Raw genomic sequence first — 17,874 nt, 5'->3', positions numbered from 1 at the left:
CTGGGTTTGAACCCGCAATGATCGGTTAAGATGCACGCGTTCTAACCACTGGGCCATCTCGACTCGGTGGGCCATCTCGACTCGGTATGATGAAGCGAATAAAATATGAGTAATATTATAGAGTACCTACTAAATGTTAAAACCTGTATAATATCAACTTACAGATAACGTATAGAATTATTTTTCGTTTATGTCAATACAATTACCATTATTAATAAAATATGCTACTTTACTTGGCCGTCTTATTATATTATAGGTTGTTGAGATACAGGGTTGAAGTTGTAAAGTTGGCTTTATTAGTCTTGTGACGCCACCCGAATTGACGGAGTGAGGACCGACCAGTAACAAATTTGTTTAAACGAAACGCGTAAATGATTTTTTACGGTTTTCGTATCCTATTTATTTTTTGAATATATAAAGAAATTGCCTTTATTCTTTGGAATTTGTAACAAGACACTCAAATAAAACGCGTGACATACGAATATTACAGATAAAACAGGTAGATCGCTTGACTTGGTTGTTTTTGTATTATTAGTTTTATATTTACGTTATAGGTATTTGCTTCAATATTGTTTAAAATTATATGAGGATTTAAACCACATTAAATAGTAATATAACTAATATAGAGTCGGGCGGGGAAGCTACATTATATAAACAAGGATGAACAAATATGAAGACTCTATTTCATTACACAGCATAAGTAATGATAACATCCATTAATAAGTGGCCGAGTCAATGAATTGGCGATACGAAGTGCAATTGATGTCACAATGCAATTGATCCTATCCTGTTCCACAACAATGCTTCGTCAGAGGAGAGCACAAAAGATCTTCAATAAATTGTCGCCTGTTATGAAGACTTTAGTTAGAACAAGGTCACTGGCCCCTTATTATTTATTTTAAGAAATTATTCTTCATTTTTATATCCTTTATATACGCTAATATACATTATTCCATTGTTCTTATCGAAATATTTTAAAACTTATAGGTATCACCTTTAGTTGACATTTGGGTGAAGCCGAAACATTTACAAAGTTGAAATGTTATGGAAATCCATTTGAAATTAAGCTTAAATATAATGAAAATGCAGGTTTAACCCGTAATATCTTCAAAATTATATTCAGCTATAATACAAATAAAGAGCATACTAGAACAAAGCTGCAACGTCCAATAGGAATTATAATCCCTACAATACTGTTTAGTGTGAAAATTTTCCTTTGTTTGCCATTGCTTTTTATTTTATTTGTTACAAACGAAAAAAAATATGTTTTTTCAGAGTTGTGGTTGAAAATAAAGTATCGTCAAATAATACTGTGTTGTATTAATTATTATCTAATTTCTAAATTAACTCAATAATCCTATATTTCAAACTGAATATTATCATTATTACAGGTGCTTTCAATTTACAAAAAAGTCAGCCAATGGATAACCTCCATGGTGATCAGCTCAGGAGATATTATAAAGCATATTTGTTATATAATCCAAGATGCCTATTTCTTCACTCACATTTAGAAGTGTTTTTAATCCGATTTAGAAAAGAGTATCAAGGAGCACATGTAGACTTCAAGCTACTACTGAGAAAGAACAGAAAAAGTCAATAACATTTTAATAGGTTGATCCGAGACTTGAGCACAGAGCTTTGGAATTATAACATCCCATACTAACCCATAAGGATATTCGGCAAAATTCTCCGTTACGTATAACTATGATTTATGTAACACTAATTATAATATTCAAAGTTTAGAAACAATATAATGTGTATGCGTAAATAAATTGAAAGAACAAAAGAAGGCGATGACTAAGGCGTTTTTATATGAAGACGATCAGGCAATTCTTAAAAGAACCACGAAGATTATTGTCGATTTATATCTACAAATCAAGATATAAAACTCAGAAACGTATTAGGACATAACACAAAGGTCATTGAGTTTTCTGTTGTAGTTACGCGAATGGATCGATATAGCGTGTTATGCGATGGAATTTTAGAAATTAGGTTACTTGCAATCGTTAGTTTCGATTATGTTTATAATATAATCTTTTTAAGCGTAAATAACAAATTATAATAGCTCCTATTTACTTTAAAATAATATTATTTTATACACATTTAAACATGATTGCTTAATTATGTATACTATTGTAGCCATCCGTCTTAACGAGCAGTTATTAATAGATTACTAATCAATACCTACTCATAAGTACTTTTAATATGCAAGTGCTTATACAGAAGACACAATGTAAATATTCAGTAGCTAAAAGATTACGTAATTCATGAAGTTGACATAGCACTTCTAATAAAATATTCCAAGGTGTGATATTTTCTGAAGTTTGCTTGGCCTTCAAGACGTAGGAACGCTATATTCGCCTGACGTCATCAAAGTAAATAATTACGAATTGACTATAGGACACTGGTCATTGCAGCATTTATTTAAAATACACGTGTTCTAAACTATTCTTTTTTTACTTACTGTACATATTACTTTTTGTTTCTAGGATTTAAAGAGTCGATATCAATTAGCGTTGATAATTAAAAGTTTCTGCTGTGGAACAGATTTGCCTTCTCACTTCTTTTAAAATCGCTAAATGCGCTGCATGCAAAGCACATTATATTAATCGTTTGTTGTACACGTTGCATCGCCTGTATGTTTAGCTTATATGTGATAGCGGTATCGGCGAGTGCGCTGCCGCCGGTAGTGTTTAGTGTTCCTTTGGCCGTGACGCCGAGCGCCGCGACGCTGCGTACTTAGCACGTCCCGCGAAAACAAACTATGCAATTATCTCCCTTTGATAAGACGATACAGCTCGTTATCAGTTTGTGATAAGTTAACAGTGTGATACCTGATAAAAAAACGAAGTGGCCGACGCCTGTATTAGTGTTCTTACATATTATGTAAAACTCTGAAAGTCGAAGTTTCTTAACTAGTGGTGCAATTATGACGACGATGGCGGGGTCTCGTAAGACGGTCTCCGTTCACGACTACCCTGAACACCTGAATCCGTTCCGGGAAGAGGACAATCACAATAAGATCAGGTTCTGGACGATCGGTCGAAGATTAAGCAGATCCAACAGCATTACATTTTCTGGAATTAAGGACCTAAGAAAATCATGGTGAGTCATGACGATCATTATGTATATTTAAATCTTGCCTGTGAACATTTTAGTATAATTACGTAAACTCTTATAATGGCCTCTATTATGTGCATTTTAAAAAAATCGTAAATATTTACTAAATTCAAAACGATATTGTATTTATTTTTGGATCTGATGGTTTTCTTTGCACTTATTTAAATTGTTTTGATACAATAGACATTTCAACAATAGTATGTGTCATACCAGTGAGAACTTAATGAAGAATTTGCGGTCTTTATCACCACAAACTCAATCATGTCTCACTTTTAACCTCTTTATTAACTATTGTACCAGAAATATCTTCAAACTCAAGATTTTCTTCTATTTTATAAACCCTATACGCCTGACACGTTTTCTTTACAATCTTTGTAGGATTCATTGAGAATTTAATCTCTGAGTATTATCTTCTATTGTATCACATTTTTTTTATAGTTCATGTTAAATCTCAAATGTTACCTTGTGTAGCTTGCACATAATACTTTGTGTAATGATTTATATGCGTGTTTTTCAATTCAATTATCACTATTACCAAATTATTGCGAAGTGCAGTAACATCGTGTCAGACTGTCAAATGTTACCCGATTTTAAGGAAACAAATGAACTCCGAATTATATTTTAAGCTACTCGTATTGTATTTTTATATAAGAATAATTGTTTACTTATTAAAAATATTCTCATTTTAAAATAGCTCTTAAAATATTTGTGTTATATAAATGACTAATTAAAACTTAAAACAGAGTATTCGATTAATAATATCGCTTGACGAAATCAGTCATTATGGCACAATTAAATTTCAATTATAATGAAAATTAAGCAAATTACAAGTTTAACATCACAAATGCAGCTGCATTTTGATATCTAATAAATGTCTTGTACAGACAAAGGTGTCAGTACAACACTTCAAATGTTGTACCAGTGATCTAGACTCTTGACGTCCGATATTAATAATCTTATGATTATGAATATCAGAGGTCTGCGTGATATTATAATTATATCACTCTTCTTAAGAATGTGTCATTATTCAAATATCTCGGACATTATATTACTGATGATTTGAAGGATGACTTTGTCATTGAGAGGGATAGGAGAGCTATTTTTGTCCGTTGCAATATTTTGATTAGCAGGTTCCTACATAGCTTGTACCCGAAACACAGTTTTTAGCGTTGCGTCAAACACACGTGTGGCGTATGGGTCAATAATATGCAAAAGACCTACTGGTCTCAGGGTCAATGAAAATTATTATAATGTCTTGATTTTGTTGAGACTCTTGCAATACCGAAGTATATTGTTACCAATAACGAGCGCACACAAACGTTCCTATACTGTTATATGCAAACATGTTGCATCGCTGATACTCAGGACGAAGGGGAACACTAAAATCAAACTGAGAGTTATAAGTGAAATACCTGGCCGCTGAATGTTATATAATGAGGCATTGGATACATCTACGCCTAGTTTCTAAACGAACAACGGCAAATATTTAAATTAATATTAATACGTTTGTTATATTTAATCGTAAACTAAGGAGCAAACTCTACAATAAATAGATTATAATATTTAAATAAAATATTTTTTTAACAAAATGAATCAGTACTTCACAATTACTTTCATTTGAATTTCTCACGACTTGGCTCGATCTTATTATTTTTAACCGTAACCAAATATAAAAAAGACATTTTAACGGGAAAATTCTCGGCCTTGTACCGACTTAAATTGATGAATTCAGTATTGAACGAGTTTTGTTCAATGAGTTTTTAATAAACACGAAGGAAATAGTTTTGATGTATTTATTTTAAATATGAATAACAAATAAAAATAATCAGACACTCGTATATCAACTCTATGATACTGTAGGTAGAGTCCGATTTTGTATGTATGTATGCTTATCCAGATCAATAAATGTTAAAAAATGCTTTCGATTACTTGCTTTTTTAAATATTTTAATTGAAGCAATTCTAGTTCATCTGATGATCATGATTGATCATATAACCGGGATTATTGTACGATTTACATTCGCGACTCTATTCAATACTTTACAATCGGTAAGTTTTTGTGAAACTGACCTCAAAAGGAGTATAAAATTCCGTAATAGAAATTTTAAACACAACTTAAAATTTCTGACCGTTTTGTTGCGTTTATTTTTAGTAATGTGAATTTAAAACTTTTTATATTTATTACTTTTTGAAAGATGTTTACAAGTATGCAGATACTGCTTATGATATATACCTAAACTAATAAACAGTTCGACTTTCCTGTCCTTCGAGATGCTTCTTGGTAAAATTGATATTATAAATCATATTTATTTAACTCAATGTTATATAAATGACAAAGATAATTTTTTTTCTACGTATATTGATTGATTTTATAGTGTAGCTATGCCGTATGACCCGTTTAGCTTAGCTTTGAAATTATCTCTATCTCTCCATAATCTCCAATTAGCGTATATAATTTATATAACCTTAAAGCAATGTAGGTACCAATTGATGATCCACATTGTGTTGAGTTCTAATCAGTGTAATTATTATACGAGCACATGACAAAACACATCCCATATTATGGGAAGCTCATAAGCAGCCTCCTACAATACTAGTAATCGTGGGTCAAAATATCTTAATATTACTAAATAAAAAACTGTAATCTGTCACGTGACCTAATGTTTACCTACCTTTTTGCTTTTGTATCCTTTGGGCCATTTCTAGTAGGTATATTTTTGTGTGTGTGTGTGTGTGTTATTTTCATTTTATCTTAACATAATTACGAAGAATAATTATCTCGTGGAAAAAGAGTTTGAGTCATTCGAGCGAGCATTTATAAATAGTGTTGATGTCATATATTATAATACTTGAGAAACAAACAAGGATCAACAATCATTTATTGACTATTATTGACACACTTCGCTCGTATTTGGAAGTGAAATATTTGTCATATAATTTAAATAAAACATCAAACTTTGTTAATAATAAAATATATTCGATACATTACTAATACATAAAACCTTGAAACAAAATTTAACAATATAAGTCAATTTCGAAATAAACATCGAAACCCAAATGTCCGCAATTTAATTGTCCGAACCAATTTTGATTTAATTTTTACAGCACAATTTCTTGGAATTATTTAGGCTACATCTATCGACACTGGCTTCAAGGGCGCTAGTGTATTAAACAACTAGAAAATAGGGCTTGAAGTGGATTCAATTAGTAAGTTATACGCGATAATTGATGCAATAGCTTTATTTAATTTAAATCTATTATTAAGCGCTTATAATGTAAGTAAATTAATTTATCTTTCTGTACCAACGTATCTTGTAATCAACTACTAAATATGTTATATACTGATCTATATTTTTATCATATACGATACGATATTAATCTAAGGAAGTTTTGACTGTTTCAATGGTACATTTGTTTGTGGATAAGATCTGAATTCAATTTTGCCAACAACCCAACCAAACAACTTACAATTATTGGATTATGCGAGTTATCTTTTTTAATTATTTTATAAATCATTCGAAAATAATAATTATCAAAATAAAATAGGCCTCTTTTTTTCGTTGGAAAGACGCATTACGCGTTTTCCCTGTTTGAAATGGGGCGCTATCTTAAACAACAACAACAGCCTGTAAATTTCTCACTGCTGGGCTAAGGCCTCCTCTTCCTTTGACGAGAAGGTATCACAAGCCGCGAAGAAGAATAAATATAAAAGATAACTAAATTATACTAGCATTTATTTATACTCAGTTTAATTATTTATCAGATGATAGTTTATGTTTTTAAATGAATTTTATCATTAACGGTACTAAACTTTATTTAGCTAGATGTACTTCTTCCCACTCGGACTGCTACTTAATTTGTTTTATATCAGAGCTCCGGACAATCTCTATGGTACCATATGCACTAGTCGCAGTATTTAATTTGGTCTTTTAGGCTCACTTTATCCTTGACTAGCTTTTGCCCGCGACTTCGTTCGCGTGGACTTCAGGTTCGTCCCGTCTAGTCTAGTAATCGCTTAAAATCGCTTCGTAAATAAGTCATTATTTCTCGTACAAAGTAAAGGATAAAAAATGGTTATTCTGGGTTATTCCTAAAAGATAAACAAGTTGTACAATACTGTAGTACATTGTTTTGATCTATCTTGTAGGATTCAGTCAGCGTTTGCAATGTAAGCGCAAAAAATGTGTTTTTTTACGACCTCACATTAGAAACCTCAAAAATTATAGCCTATGTGTTATTCTGATGTATATGCTATATTGTGGTAAAGTTTCATTCAAATCCATTCAGTAGTTTTTACGTGAAAGAGTAACAAACATCCATACATCCATACATACAAACTTCGCCTTTATAATAGTAGTAGGATAAATCTGTTTGCCACAGCATCTCAGTTAATTAATCTATCTTATTACATTAAGCGGTAGAAACTCTACAGTTCTATTGGAATATTATAACACCGTACAATATTGATTTAGTGGTCACACATTTGTATACTAAAAACGTTCCTTAACACAACAAACGTTCAGGAGTCTGGACGTGTCTTGGCATCAGTCCAAGAATTTCATTACAGGATCACCTCTGTTTATTTAATTACTTTCGTATGTTATACATGGCCAGTCTTTATTATAGATCACGCTAAATATAATTTATGAATATTTTATAGCTACAGTTCTGTTCCATAGACACATGTTGGCTTTGAGAGGAATATAAATCACTGTTTTGCGATCTTTTCATTTATTAACGACCTCCGCAGTATATACGGTAGTGGTGTTTTTTACATTTTATTATTTTTAATGAATACAAACGACGGAAACCTAATACCACACCGCAGCGTCAACTTCTGTGTTCATATTCCAATATACAGTAAGCTGTTAATGGATAGGAACATAACTACATATAGTTGAATATTTTAATATGCGTAAATAAAAACTCATATTGCCTTACCAAATAGGAACACTGCATATCTTCAATTTTAAAATTACGAATAATTTATGAACAAATTATAATACTTATTTTTATTGTAAATTTTTAATTTACAACTCTTTAAATTAATTAATAACATTCTCTTACGGTTTTGTTATTTTGAAGGAATTTTGTAAGTTTGGTATTGTGTAACGTTTAGTAGTAGATATAGGTAGTGTCTAAAAGTCAAGTCAAACACAACTCATGTTTATTGAAAACTCCGACGCTGATGCAAACAATGCTTATTATATTTTGCAATCACGTAGACTGTGTGTCAAACGGTGTATACCTATATTAAGCACATTCCTACACAAAATTTTATTGTTAAATCTATACGAAGTCAAGCATAAAAAATAAAATATTGCCATATTTAAAAATTAAATGTTACGTGTTCGTTGAATTCGATTTCTCCGCAATATTTTAACAAATTAATTTAAGCAATCACTTCGCCGATGAAGATGTAACAAAATAATTGTCCATAGCGGCACTAATAACAATTTAAATTGGTCTAGCGCCAACCGTTATTTAAAAAACGAATTAGAAAGAGTTTTGATTTCTTTTATAGACGTGAATTTAAGTGTCTAACAATTTATCATTTAACTTAAATTTCTAGGTTAGGATGAATGAAAATAATACAATATTTTCGAATGTACCTATTGCTAATTATTGTTCTTGATTATTTAGTTTATTTTGCTACAAAGATTACTATACATATTGTAGTAGTAGGTATGTAGTAATTTGTGTATATACTTTTTATAAATAAATTATAAAATTAAAGGCCGACAAAAACTTTATTGTGTTTATGATTAATACCTAGCTCATTTGATTGAGGAAAATATATCAAGAAAAATAGCGAGTATTTTTATTTATAATTGAATATCTACTTAAATTATTAACTAATTATTTTTTCTATCGTATATAAGTATCATAACTTACAACAATGTGTACCAAAACTAGTTTATATGACATTAAATATATGAAACCTTAATTTTGTTTTTTTCGTATGTGTTTGGTAAGTACTGAAAGAAAGAAAATTTAATAATTATATTTTACAGTTTTATATGATTTCCAAACGATAATAAAGGACTCAAAGCCAGTTTTATTTCTGAGCGTTTAGTGTCTCTTAACAATATAATATATTTTATATTCGTAATAAAAAGTACAAGTTACTTATAATATAAACAAAGAATAATTAAAATACACAACAAACATGTTTTAATGTTGCACGCTTGTTCTTTATTCATTTCAAGGAATACGAAGGTCATGACTGTTATTTAACGACGCTTATTTTATTTTTGATTGATTGAAATGATCTTATGTTTAATACAAGTAGATACCTGCGTACTCTTTAAGTCCGATTTTATTTTGCATCCTCTACTAAAAAGTACCCATTGATTCATAAGAAGTGGTCACATTATACATATATCTGAAAGTAATAAAAGAAGTTACGTGATTAGAATCGGGAAACAGATATCAACACTGTTAAAATAATGATATCATCAAAGATAAAAGAGATAATTTTAATAATATAAAAGAAAATTAAGATAAGAACAAGAATACAAACATGAAGTAGGTCATGTGGATACCCGTAGTTGTTTGTTTAGAGCGTCAGTCGTTCATTAACACTACCTATTTTTACGAAGGCCGCAGCCTCGGTAGATGTTAACGAATACTTATGCGATTAGAAACTTCACTTGTATTGATATCTGCAGATCTATGCTATAAGAACGCACAGGCCACCGGGATACGCTTTTAGTTTTACTTATGATAGTGGTCAACAGAACCGTAGGAAATATCAACCATTCCTTACATCGCCAATACGCCAACAAACTTAGGACCACACACACCTATCAAACCGGAATACAATAATATTAAGTACCTATTATTGTTTGGCTATAGAATATGTGAGGATCATCAGGATGGTACCTTCCAGATTAGGGCCAAAGCCCTACTTAATATCAGGAAATATGCAATATTTCCTGATTTTAAGTAGGGCTTTATAGTTAGTTAGGGCTAGATAGTTTTCCCAATTGCTTTGCTTCGAAAATGACTTATTATTATACAAGTTTGCGCCCGCGTGTAAGAGTGAGCAGGACCTAATGTCACTTTCTGGGCACTTGAAAAAGTGCAGGGAATTTTTTTATAATCAATCGTTTGAGTAGTTACAAATTGATTTTCGTTTGTATTATTTTCGTTCAAATAACTCAATTGGACCATCTTGTGGTTTTGTCTTTATTGCTTTATCATGAATAAAATAAGTATTTTACGATATTCCTGTGACTGTAGTTATAAGGTAATTCGAATACTAACGTCAGTTTTTAAGTCAGCAGAATAAAAAAATGCATTCGCAATCTCGTGGCCAATACTTACAACAACAGATCTAAATTAATACGTAATTATAAAATAATATAGTAAATTCTGATGTTTATTATTATACTAGATTTTTTTCTGTTACTCATTTATTAATTTAGTTTACTTCTATATAGTAGCCTACATACAATTTTACTGTGTAATATTATTTATTAATCTAATATATCGTGTGTTGAACAAATAATACTTTACCGACTCCTTGACTTGTAACTCGTAGGTATAATTAAAATAATTGATAAGTTGAATTAGTGTTGTACCTACCTTTTGTTTTCAAAGAAAATAAATTAAACTATTGTTTTACACGAATGACTTATATTATCATAACCGAATGTCAATATAATAATACAACTATTTTCAAATACTATTCGTATTAGATAATCAAGACTAAATTTGAGTATTTGACGTCTTCAAAAACATTTTCAATTAAGGCGATATTATAGTGTACAATTCAATGCAAAAGTGTATATGTACATTCATCAAATTCTGTGCTACTGATAATTTCTTGCGAGAAGAACTTTTTAACAGAACTTAAGATCTCGATCGAATCGGCAGACTTATTAGCTATCCACTAGACCAAAAACGTAAGCATTCAGTTTATAGGTCATGTTTGACTCATGATATCATGAGTCAATCCGCAGTGAATTAGTTTGGTGGATTCAACACAAAATATCTTCGAAAATGTATCAAATCGTACATATTCCATTTAAATTATTTAAGGACATTTCGATTCGTGATTATATTTTGTGATCGTGTAGATCTATGTTAATCTACAACTAAAATGCATGACTTTATCAGTCATGAACATAAATAATATGCAAGATTGCAAGTCCGCATCAAGGGTAATAATGTTGGTTCAAGAACAGGTCAAATCTCGTTTTATCTCCACGACCTAGCCGATTTAATGTCAGACATACGCGTGCAGTTTAGTGTGTTTACGAATGTAAAACATTAACTGGCTAACATGTAGGACGAATGACAAGCTGTTACGTTTTCCTGTACTATTCCATTTGCACTGATTATCTCATAAAATATACATTACTTTCAAATAAACTGCTGGTACTTGGTTCATACCAAGGCGACTTGCATTTGGCTTAAGAAATATGAATCATCAAATCAATCTAAATAGTAATTTCAAATTTTCTGGGTGTAATAAATATTTGCTTTATTAACACCTAAAATAAAGTCACGATATTCTTTTGTTACTCTTCGCATAAACAAAACTCTACCTTTTAGATTGCTAAATATTATCAGTTATTAACCTGATTCTCGTAGGCCTACAGACAGATCAGGGTAATTAGGAACGATGCTATTATTTATACAATATTTTTAAAATAAATTTGGATCAGATGTGCGCTTCTCTGTTCTCCAATTATAATCACGCCCCTTCAGACGGGAAAGCGTGCACTGATGTCTGTGGAGAATATAGATATATTATATATATTCGGAATAGAAATATATTCTTTCCGATTTTTATAATAATTCCTAAGAATATAATCTCTAGAGTATTCTCGTTCTCAAGAGACCTTTCTCGTTTCGTCCCCATCTATACATATGTAACTTATCAACTTGATTTCATTTCACAATGATATAATTACAAGTAATTATTGTTATTTCTTCGTCCGATTCTAAATATTTATCCTATTTAATCAAAGTAATTGTATAACAGCGTAATATAACACATTCTCGTTAAAGGCTTAAAATATAAAAAACCTTATTCTATAATTAAATTATAAACAACCGCAGATCTAAAAAGAGAAATGACGGTTACATTTCTTATTTCACAGTGTAAAATGAAACATGCAGGATGCCTTACTCACGGAAACTGTAACTAAACCTAATTTAAATATTGATTGAAAACTGATCAACATTCTAATAAGTGGTTTGAAATGGACATTCCCTATAAAACCGATGGAAATATTCACTTTAAACATTATATATCATATCTGAGCCCCAAGAAGTCATAGATAGAGTGTGTCAGCAGAGAGAGATGAATGTGGAAGTAGACGAAGAATACCGCAGAATGGAAGGGAAAGACAGGCCCTGACTACAAATAGCTTGGGACAAGGGCATGCAAAAGAGATATCTTGTTTGAGATGATCCAAAATGTATAATGTATATAACATGTCATTTTTAACCACAGCGCATACGTTTGAATTTAGACAAGCACTACGAATTTTCAGATGCCTTATCATATCCATATCGTGAACAATGGCACAGGGAAAGGTTGAGCACAAATCTTTATGAATAGAACTCTCTCGGATACTCTGTTGACACACTTGTTGTCAAACAAATAGAAATTTACGAACTTTTACTACCTATCTCATCTATTGAACACATTAGCTTGTTAAACAAATTATACTCATCTCAAGGAATACCAGTATCTACAACAACTAGTTATTTCATTTTAAATAACGAATACTTTAATCCATATAAGTTTGTTGGTTTCACACTTACAATATTTACAAAAAAAATACTAAAGGTGGGTGTGCGAGCTGGCCGTTCATCCGTCCATCCGTCACGGCACAATTGTGACCGCTCAAGTGGAATCAAGTGCACTAAACTACCATTACTTTTGTCTGTGGCCATTGCGCCTACAGACATCCGCTCACCGCACAGATCTTTATACGCAACAATGGAAATTTGACCACCGAATATATAAAGACATCATTATCTACCCACATTCCAATAAAGCATCCAATTAACGAATTATTCGATAACATTTCTCCGTATCGAAGCACAGATGCAGAATCAATTTTATTAACGGGTACGGCTTGTATAAATATAAAAATTGCTGCCTCGTTGGTCTTGTATGTATAAGGCAAAACCTGAGATTCAAACCTCAAGTCAGGCAAATAAAAGATCATTAGGTTTGGAACATGAAAACACTACGTGCTCCGTAGAGCACTTAGAGTCGTAGGTGCTGTGTTGAGTTCGGTTGAAATCTTTCCGATCGTGTCAACTTGTCAAATTATGACAGTGACAAAATAGTGCGCTTTTTTGTATAATAGTATATTACTAAGTGCCCACTAGAGCTGGTAATCCTTGATAATGGCCGCTGTGGCCCAAATCAATTAGGACGATATTATGACTAATAAAAGACAATGAAACTTTGCACAAAGACATTTTTAATACTTTTTAATGATTTCAATATTCTTAATACTTTTTTTTTCTTTAATATAGTCGAATGTTAATTTATCCTAATTTCAGGTCTTTGCGGTCTTTCATGAGGAAAGGGAAGAAAGGCGAGCAAGCGACTTTGCAAGACAGTAAATCAAACCAAGTGAATGGCGGCGACAGTCCTGTTATCTTCAGGCGAGCTATGCAATGTAAGACAATAATACATAATTCAGCGTACTTTTAAATCATATTCATATTATAAAGAAGTTAGTTGAGTAACGAAAGTTTGGTGCAATAGTGTTAACATATATTACTAGATATTTGAACAAGCGCACGAAAAAATATAATCATACAGTAAAAATTTACTCAATTGTATATGGAGATATTCAAATAGAATTATGTATTATTTCAAATTTTAAAACTAGATAACATCACGAAATATATAAATATGTATTTTATTGGCCAAAGAAATTCATCGTACAGCTATTACTTATATTTCAGCTTGAAACATTCCCGACCATTTATAAATGAAATATAAGTGGAAAAAATATTATAGTAGGTAACCTATATAAAATATGAATAATAATAATCAATTAAACGAAAGAAATATTTATTTAGGAAAAACGTCAAAATAAAAAGTAAAATTAAAACACAGTGAAAGTATCAGAATATATAATACAGAGTTGAATTATTGACTATTTAATATATATAAATTTCTTCATTAATTCATAACATACCAATAATTGTGGGTGTAGGGCGGAGTTAGGCAGGACATCTCTATGTCGATTCGCTGCTGTTTGCATTACTAATAAGCAACATTTGTAATCAAAGAATGCGCTACAGTTTGTGGGCTATCATATTAAAAATTTGATCGAATTATTAGCAGTGTAGCTTCCCACGGCCTGCGATTACATGGGCCTTTGAAATTACCGACTTCTAGTGGTACCGGTAACTCTTATAAGGAGTCCGCGTCAGCACGGCCGGCACGCTTCCCACGGCGCGTTGACCGAGCCCACGTGGCCCGTGACAGCTACGGGAAACTAGCTTTAAGAGTATTTTAACTAACTTCAACAATGGAGGTTCTATATATGACGACCATGATTTTGGAATATCAACTGTAGGAATAGCATTAGTAGGTAGTATTTATTTGTCTTACTTTCTGCTATCAATAACGAAAGAAATGAAATATACTTGACATATAAATATAATAGACATTGTATTACAAAATATGAAGACTGTAAGGGTAGAAATTTTATATACAACAACAACAGCCTGTAAATTCCCACTGCTGGGCTAAAGGCCTCCTCTCCCTTTGATGAGAAGGTTTGGAAAATATTCCACCACGCTGTTCCAATGCGGGTTGGTGGAATGCACATGTGGCAGAATTTCTATGAAATTTGTCACATACAGGTTTCCTCTCGATGTTTTCCTTCACCGCTGAGCACGAGATGAATTATAAAGACAAATTAAGAACATTAAACAGCGGTGCTTGCCTGGGTTTGAACCCGCAATCATCGGTTAAGATGCACGCGTTCTAACCACTGGGCCATCTCGACTCAAGAAATTTTATATACTGAATGAAAATTACAGACTCCTCGATGTCTGGAGCCCGCAGTACGGTTGGATCACCGGAGCGTGCGGACCGCTATGTTTACGGAGGTTCCGTCACGCCACTACCGCGATCGCGGTTTCAAGAGCGCCTCCGTAGTTCTCAACAGGAAATCAGTTCACTCAGGTATTTACGTAATGTATTTCTTATAGAAATGGACAAACAAATATATAATTGCTTTACTACAACTATCGCACGTATGAGCTATATTGTAAATGTTACACAAACTACGCAATTAAAAATATGCTTACATATTACATACTATAGACGGGTCCGTGATTGAATGGACGTTGAGAAGTCTCAATATAATTTTAGTGAATGCCGGTTATATCATTTTTTCAATTTTTCAATCCAACTTGCGCGCGATCTAGCATACACTAATAATTCATTTTTTGGGATCTGAGTAATCTATCTTACAGAGTATCATATCGTAATCAATCATATGACATTAATACTTTACAAAAATTCCCTATCTTGCATTGATCTCTTTAGCCAATGGCGATAGACGATAAACCCAAAAGCTTACAAGATTATTTATAACGAGTAACGTTTTCTATAAGAATATTTTGTACTAATAAGACGTTGGTCCCCAAAAATCTTGCATGAATTAGAAAAAATGAATATACCAATTTTTTTCAGTCCAACTCCCCGTATGGCACGTAGCGATATTATGGGGTCCAGGCTCAGTGTCGAGAGTACAAATCCTTTCGACGAAGCACCCATACCGCCCGTACGCGCATCTCGAAGAAAGAAAAAACGCGCACCACCTCCGCCCGCCGCATCAGCTGCTGACGACTCGGTAATTATTTCACTAATAACGCTAGTTGCGTCTATCTGAGGCAACAATGTTATTGACAATACCAAAGATATAGGTTGGTACTTACGCCTCTACGACAGACATGATAATGCTTTTGAGCGCGAATCATATCCCCCTTTTTATTGGACCTCAAAGTTTCTATCTTTCAATTTTTCTATCATATTACAGAAACCACACGACTGTGTTTTAAATGAATTAATTTACATCAAATATACATATTCTTAAATTGAATAAAATTTACAGTAAGACAAATGAATAAATACTTTAAATAAGTGCTTGTTCTAAGAAGGGAAACATAACAAATAAGTATTTATTTTTCAGATGAATAGTGAGAACTTGGAACTGCGCATAACAGAACCTGATGACAGCAAACAGTCTCATAATGTTGATGACGACATTGAGGAAATGAATTTAAAGGTAGAACTAAAAATAGTCGAAGACGAGGATAAAAATATAACACCAATAGAACCGGAAAAAACTAAAGTTCCTGATAAACTTGACGAAAATAGTCAAATAGTCGCAAGTGAAGAAACCAAAGAACTGAATAGTATTAATTCCAATGAAACAAAAGTTGACGAAAGTGTTGAAAATAGATCAAATTCTGAAAAAGATATTCTTGCACAAGTCTCCTTCCCTAAAGTTGATATATTAAAGTACAGAAGGAACTCTAGTGTTAACGAGGATGACATTAAACTGCGACGAGGAAATTTAGAAGATTTCCACACATTATCAAACAAAAGGAGTAAAAGTTTAACAAATACTTTCGACGGAAGTTACGTGGCTTACGATGTTAATTTAAATCAAAGTACATGTTTCGACATAAACAGCAATGAGGAGCCTCAAAAGGTTGTCTGTAAAGTGTACGATGACTCACGTAAGAAAAGCGTAGATAATTCTATTTCAAGTACAGAAAAAGATTTTTTGGAGATCGACAAGGCAACGAGAGAATTGGAAAAAGAAATAAATAAACTGAACTCGGCCTTAATAGAAGATGATTTTAATTTTGATAATAGTAACAGACTGTCGGTTTCTGAAATAAGGCAGAAATTTGACAGAAACGGTGCTAACTCACCAAATCCGATACCAAAGCCTAGAAGAAGTCACTATGGCGAGCCTAGTACAGTCAACGGTAATATCTAAAGGTTTAATGGTGGTCATTAGTCAAGAACAAGATTTAAAACTTTAAAATTTTCATAATAATTTAATTGTATTACATATATGTTTTAAAAAAAATATTAGGATCTCAAATATTATATTTGTTAAAATTTTCAACTTCTTTATTCTATGGAACAAAAATTAAAATATATTTGTTAAAAGAAAAATATCAGAAGCCAAAAATGTTCTTTATTTAATTAATTTAATAGATAATCTACTTAGTATAACTTATGGGAATAATCTTGTAATACATACATACTATATTAAAAAGAGAAAAAGAAGCAATAATTTTTCCACATATATAAATATAATTAAGTGGAATATCATAAACTCACATTTTATAAAATTTTAATCATCAGTTCACTACATACTAAATATTCTTTTTTAGCTTTCTTAATTTTATTGAACCAAAATATACGTAAATCATCACGTTACCTACTCCAAAAAGATTTTGCCATAATAATACATTAAGCTAAGAATAAAGTGTGATATATATATTTATATTAAATGGTTTATTCTCCATATTTAATTTATTTTGTAAGATCAAATACTATTTAAGAGATTTTAATACAAATATATTTTTTTCTAATATCAAATATCTCTCTCAAAGTTATTTACTCTGTGCTTATTATTATCGTAAAGTGGAAAAATATTCAAGAATATTGTATCTTGTTCACTTTTTAAAATAAAATATAACTTGAAAGAAATTCATCATGTAGCTTGAAATG

General features: G+C 31.6%; 1 protein-coding gene across 1 annotated transcript; it reads left to right on the top strand.

Annotated features, from left to right (window-relative positions):
* Positions 1–2,629: 2,629 nt before the first annotated feature.
* LOC124530980 lies at positions 2,630–17,873 on the top strand. Its single transcript, XM_047105357.1, has 5 exons — positions 2,630–3,105; positions 13,656–13,774; positions 15,156–15,300; positions 15,814–15,973; positions 16,313–17,873. The coding sequence occupies exons 1-5, from the start codon at positions 2,930–2,932 to the stop codon at positions 17,129–17,131; spliced, it is 1,419 nt and encodes a 472-aa protein (XP_046961313.1). The 5' UTR covers positions 2,630–2,929; the 3' UTR covers positions 17,132–17,873.
* The last annotated feature ends 1 nt before the right edge of the window (position 17,874 follows it).

Source organism: Vanessa cardui, chromosome 1, assembly GCF_905220365.1.
Source record: "Vanessa cardui chromosome 1, ilVanCard2.1, whole genome shotgun sequence".
In the NCBI taxonomy this organism is placed as follows: domain Eukaryota; kingdom Metazoa; phylum Arthropoda; class Insecta; order Lepidoptera; family Nymphalidae; genus Vanessa; species Vanessa cardui.
The sequence above is the reverse complement of the archived record's forward strand: the minus strand, read 5'-3'. Positions and strand labels throughout refer to the sequence as shown.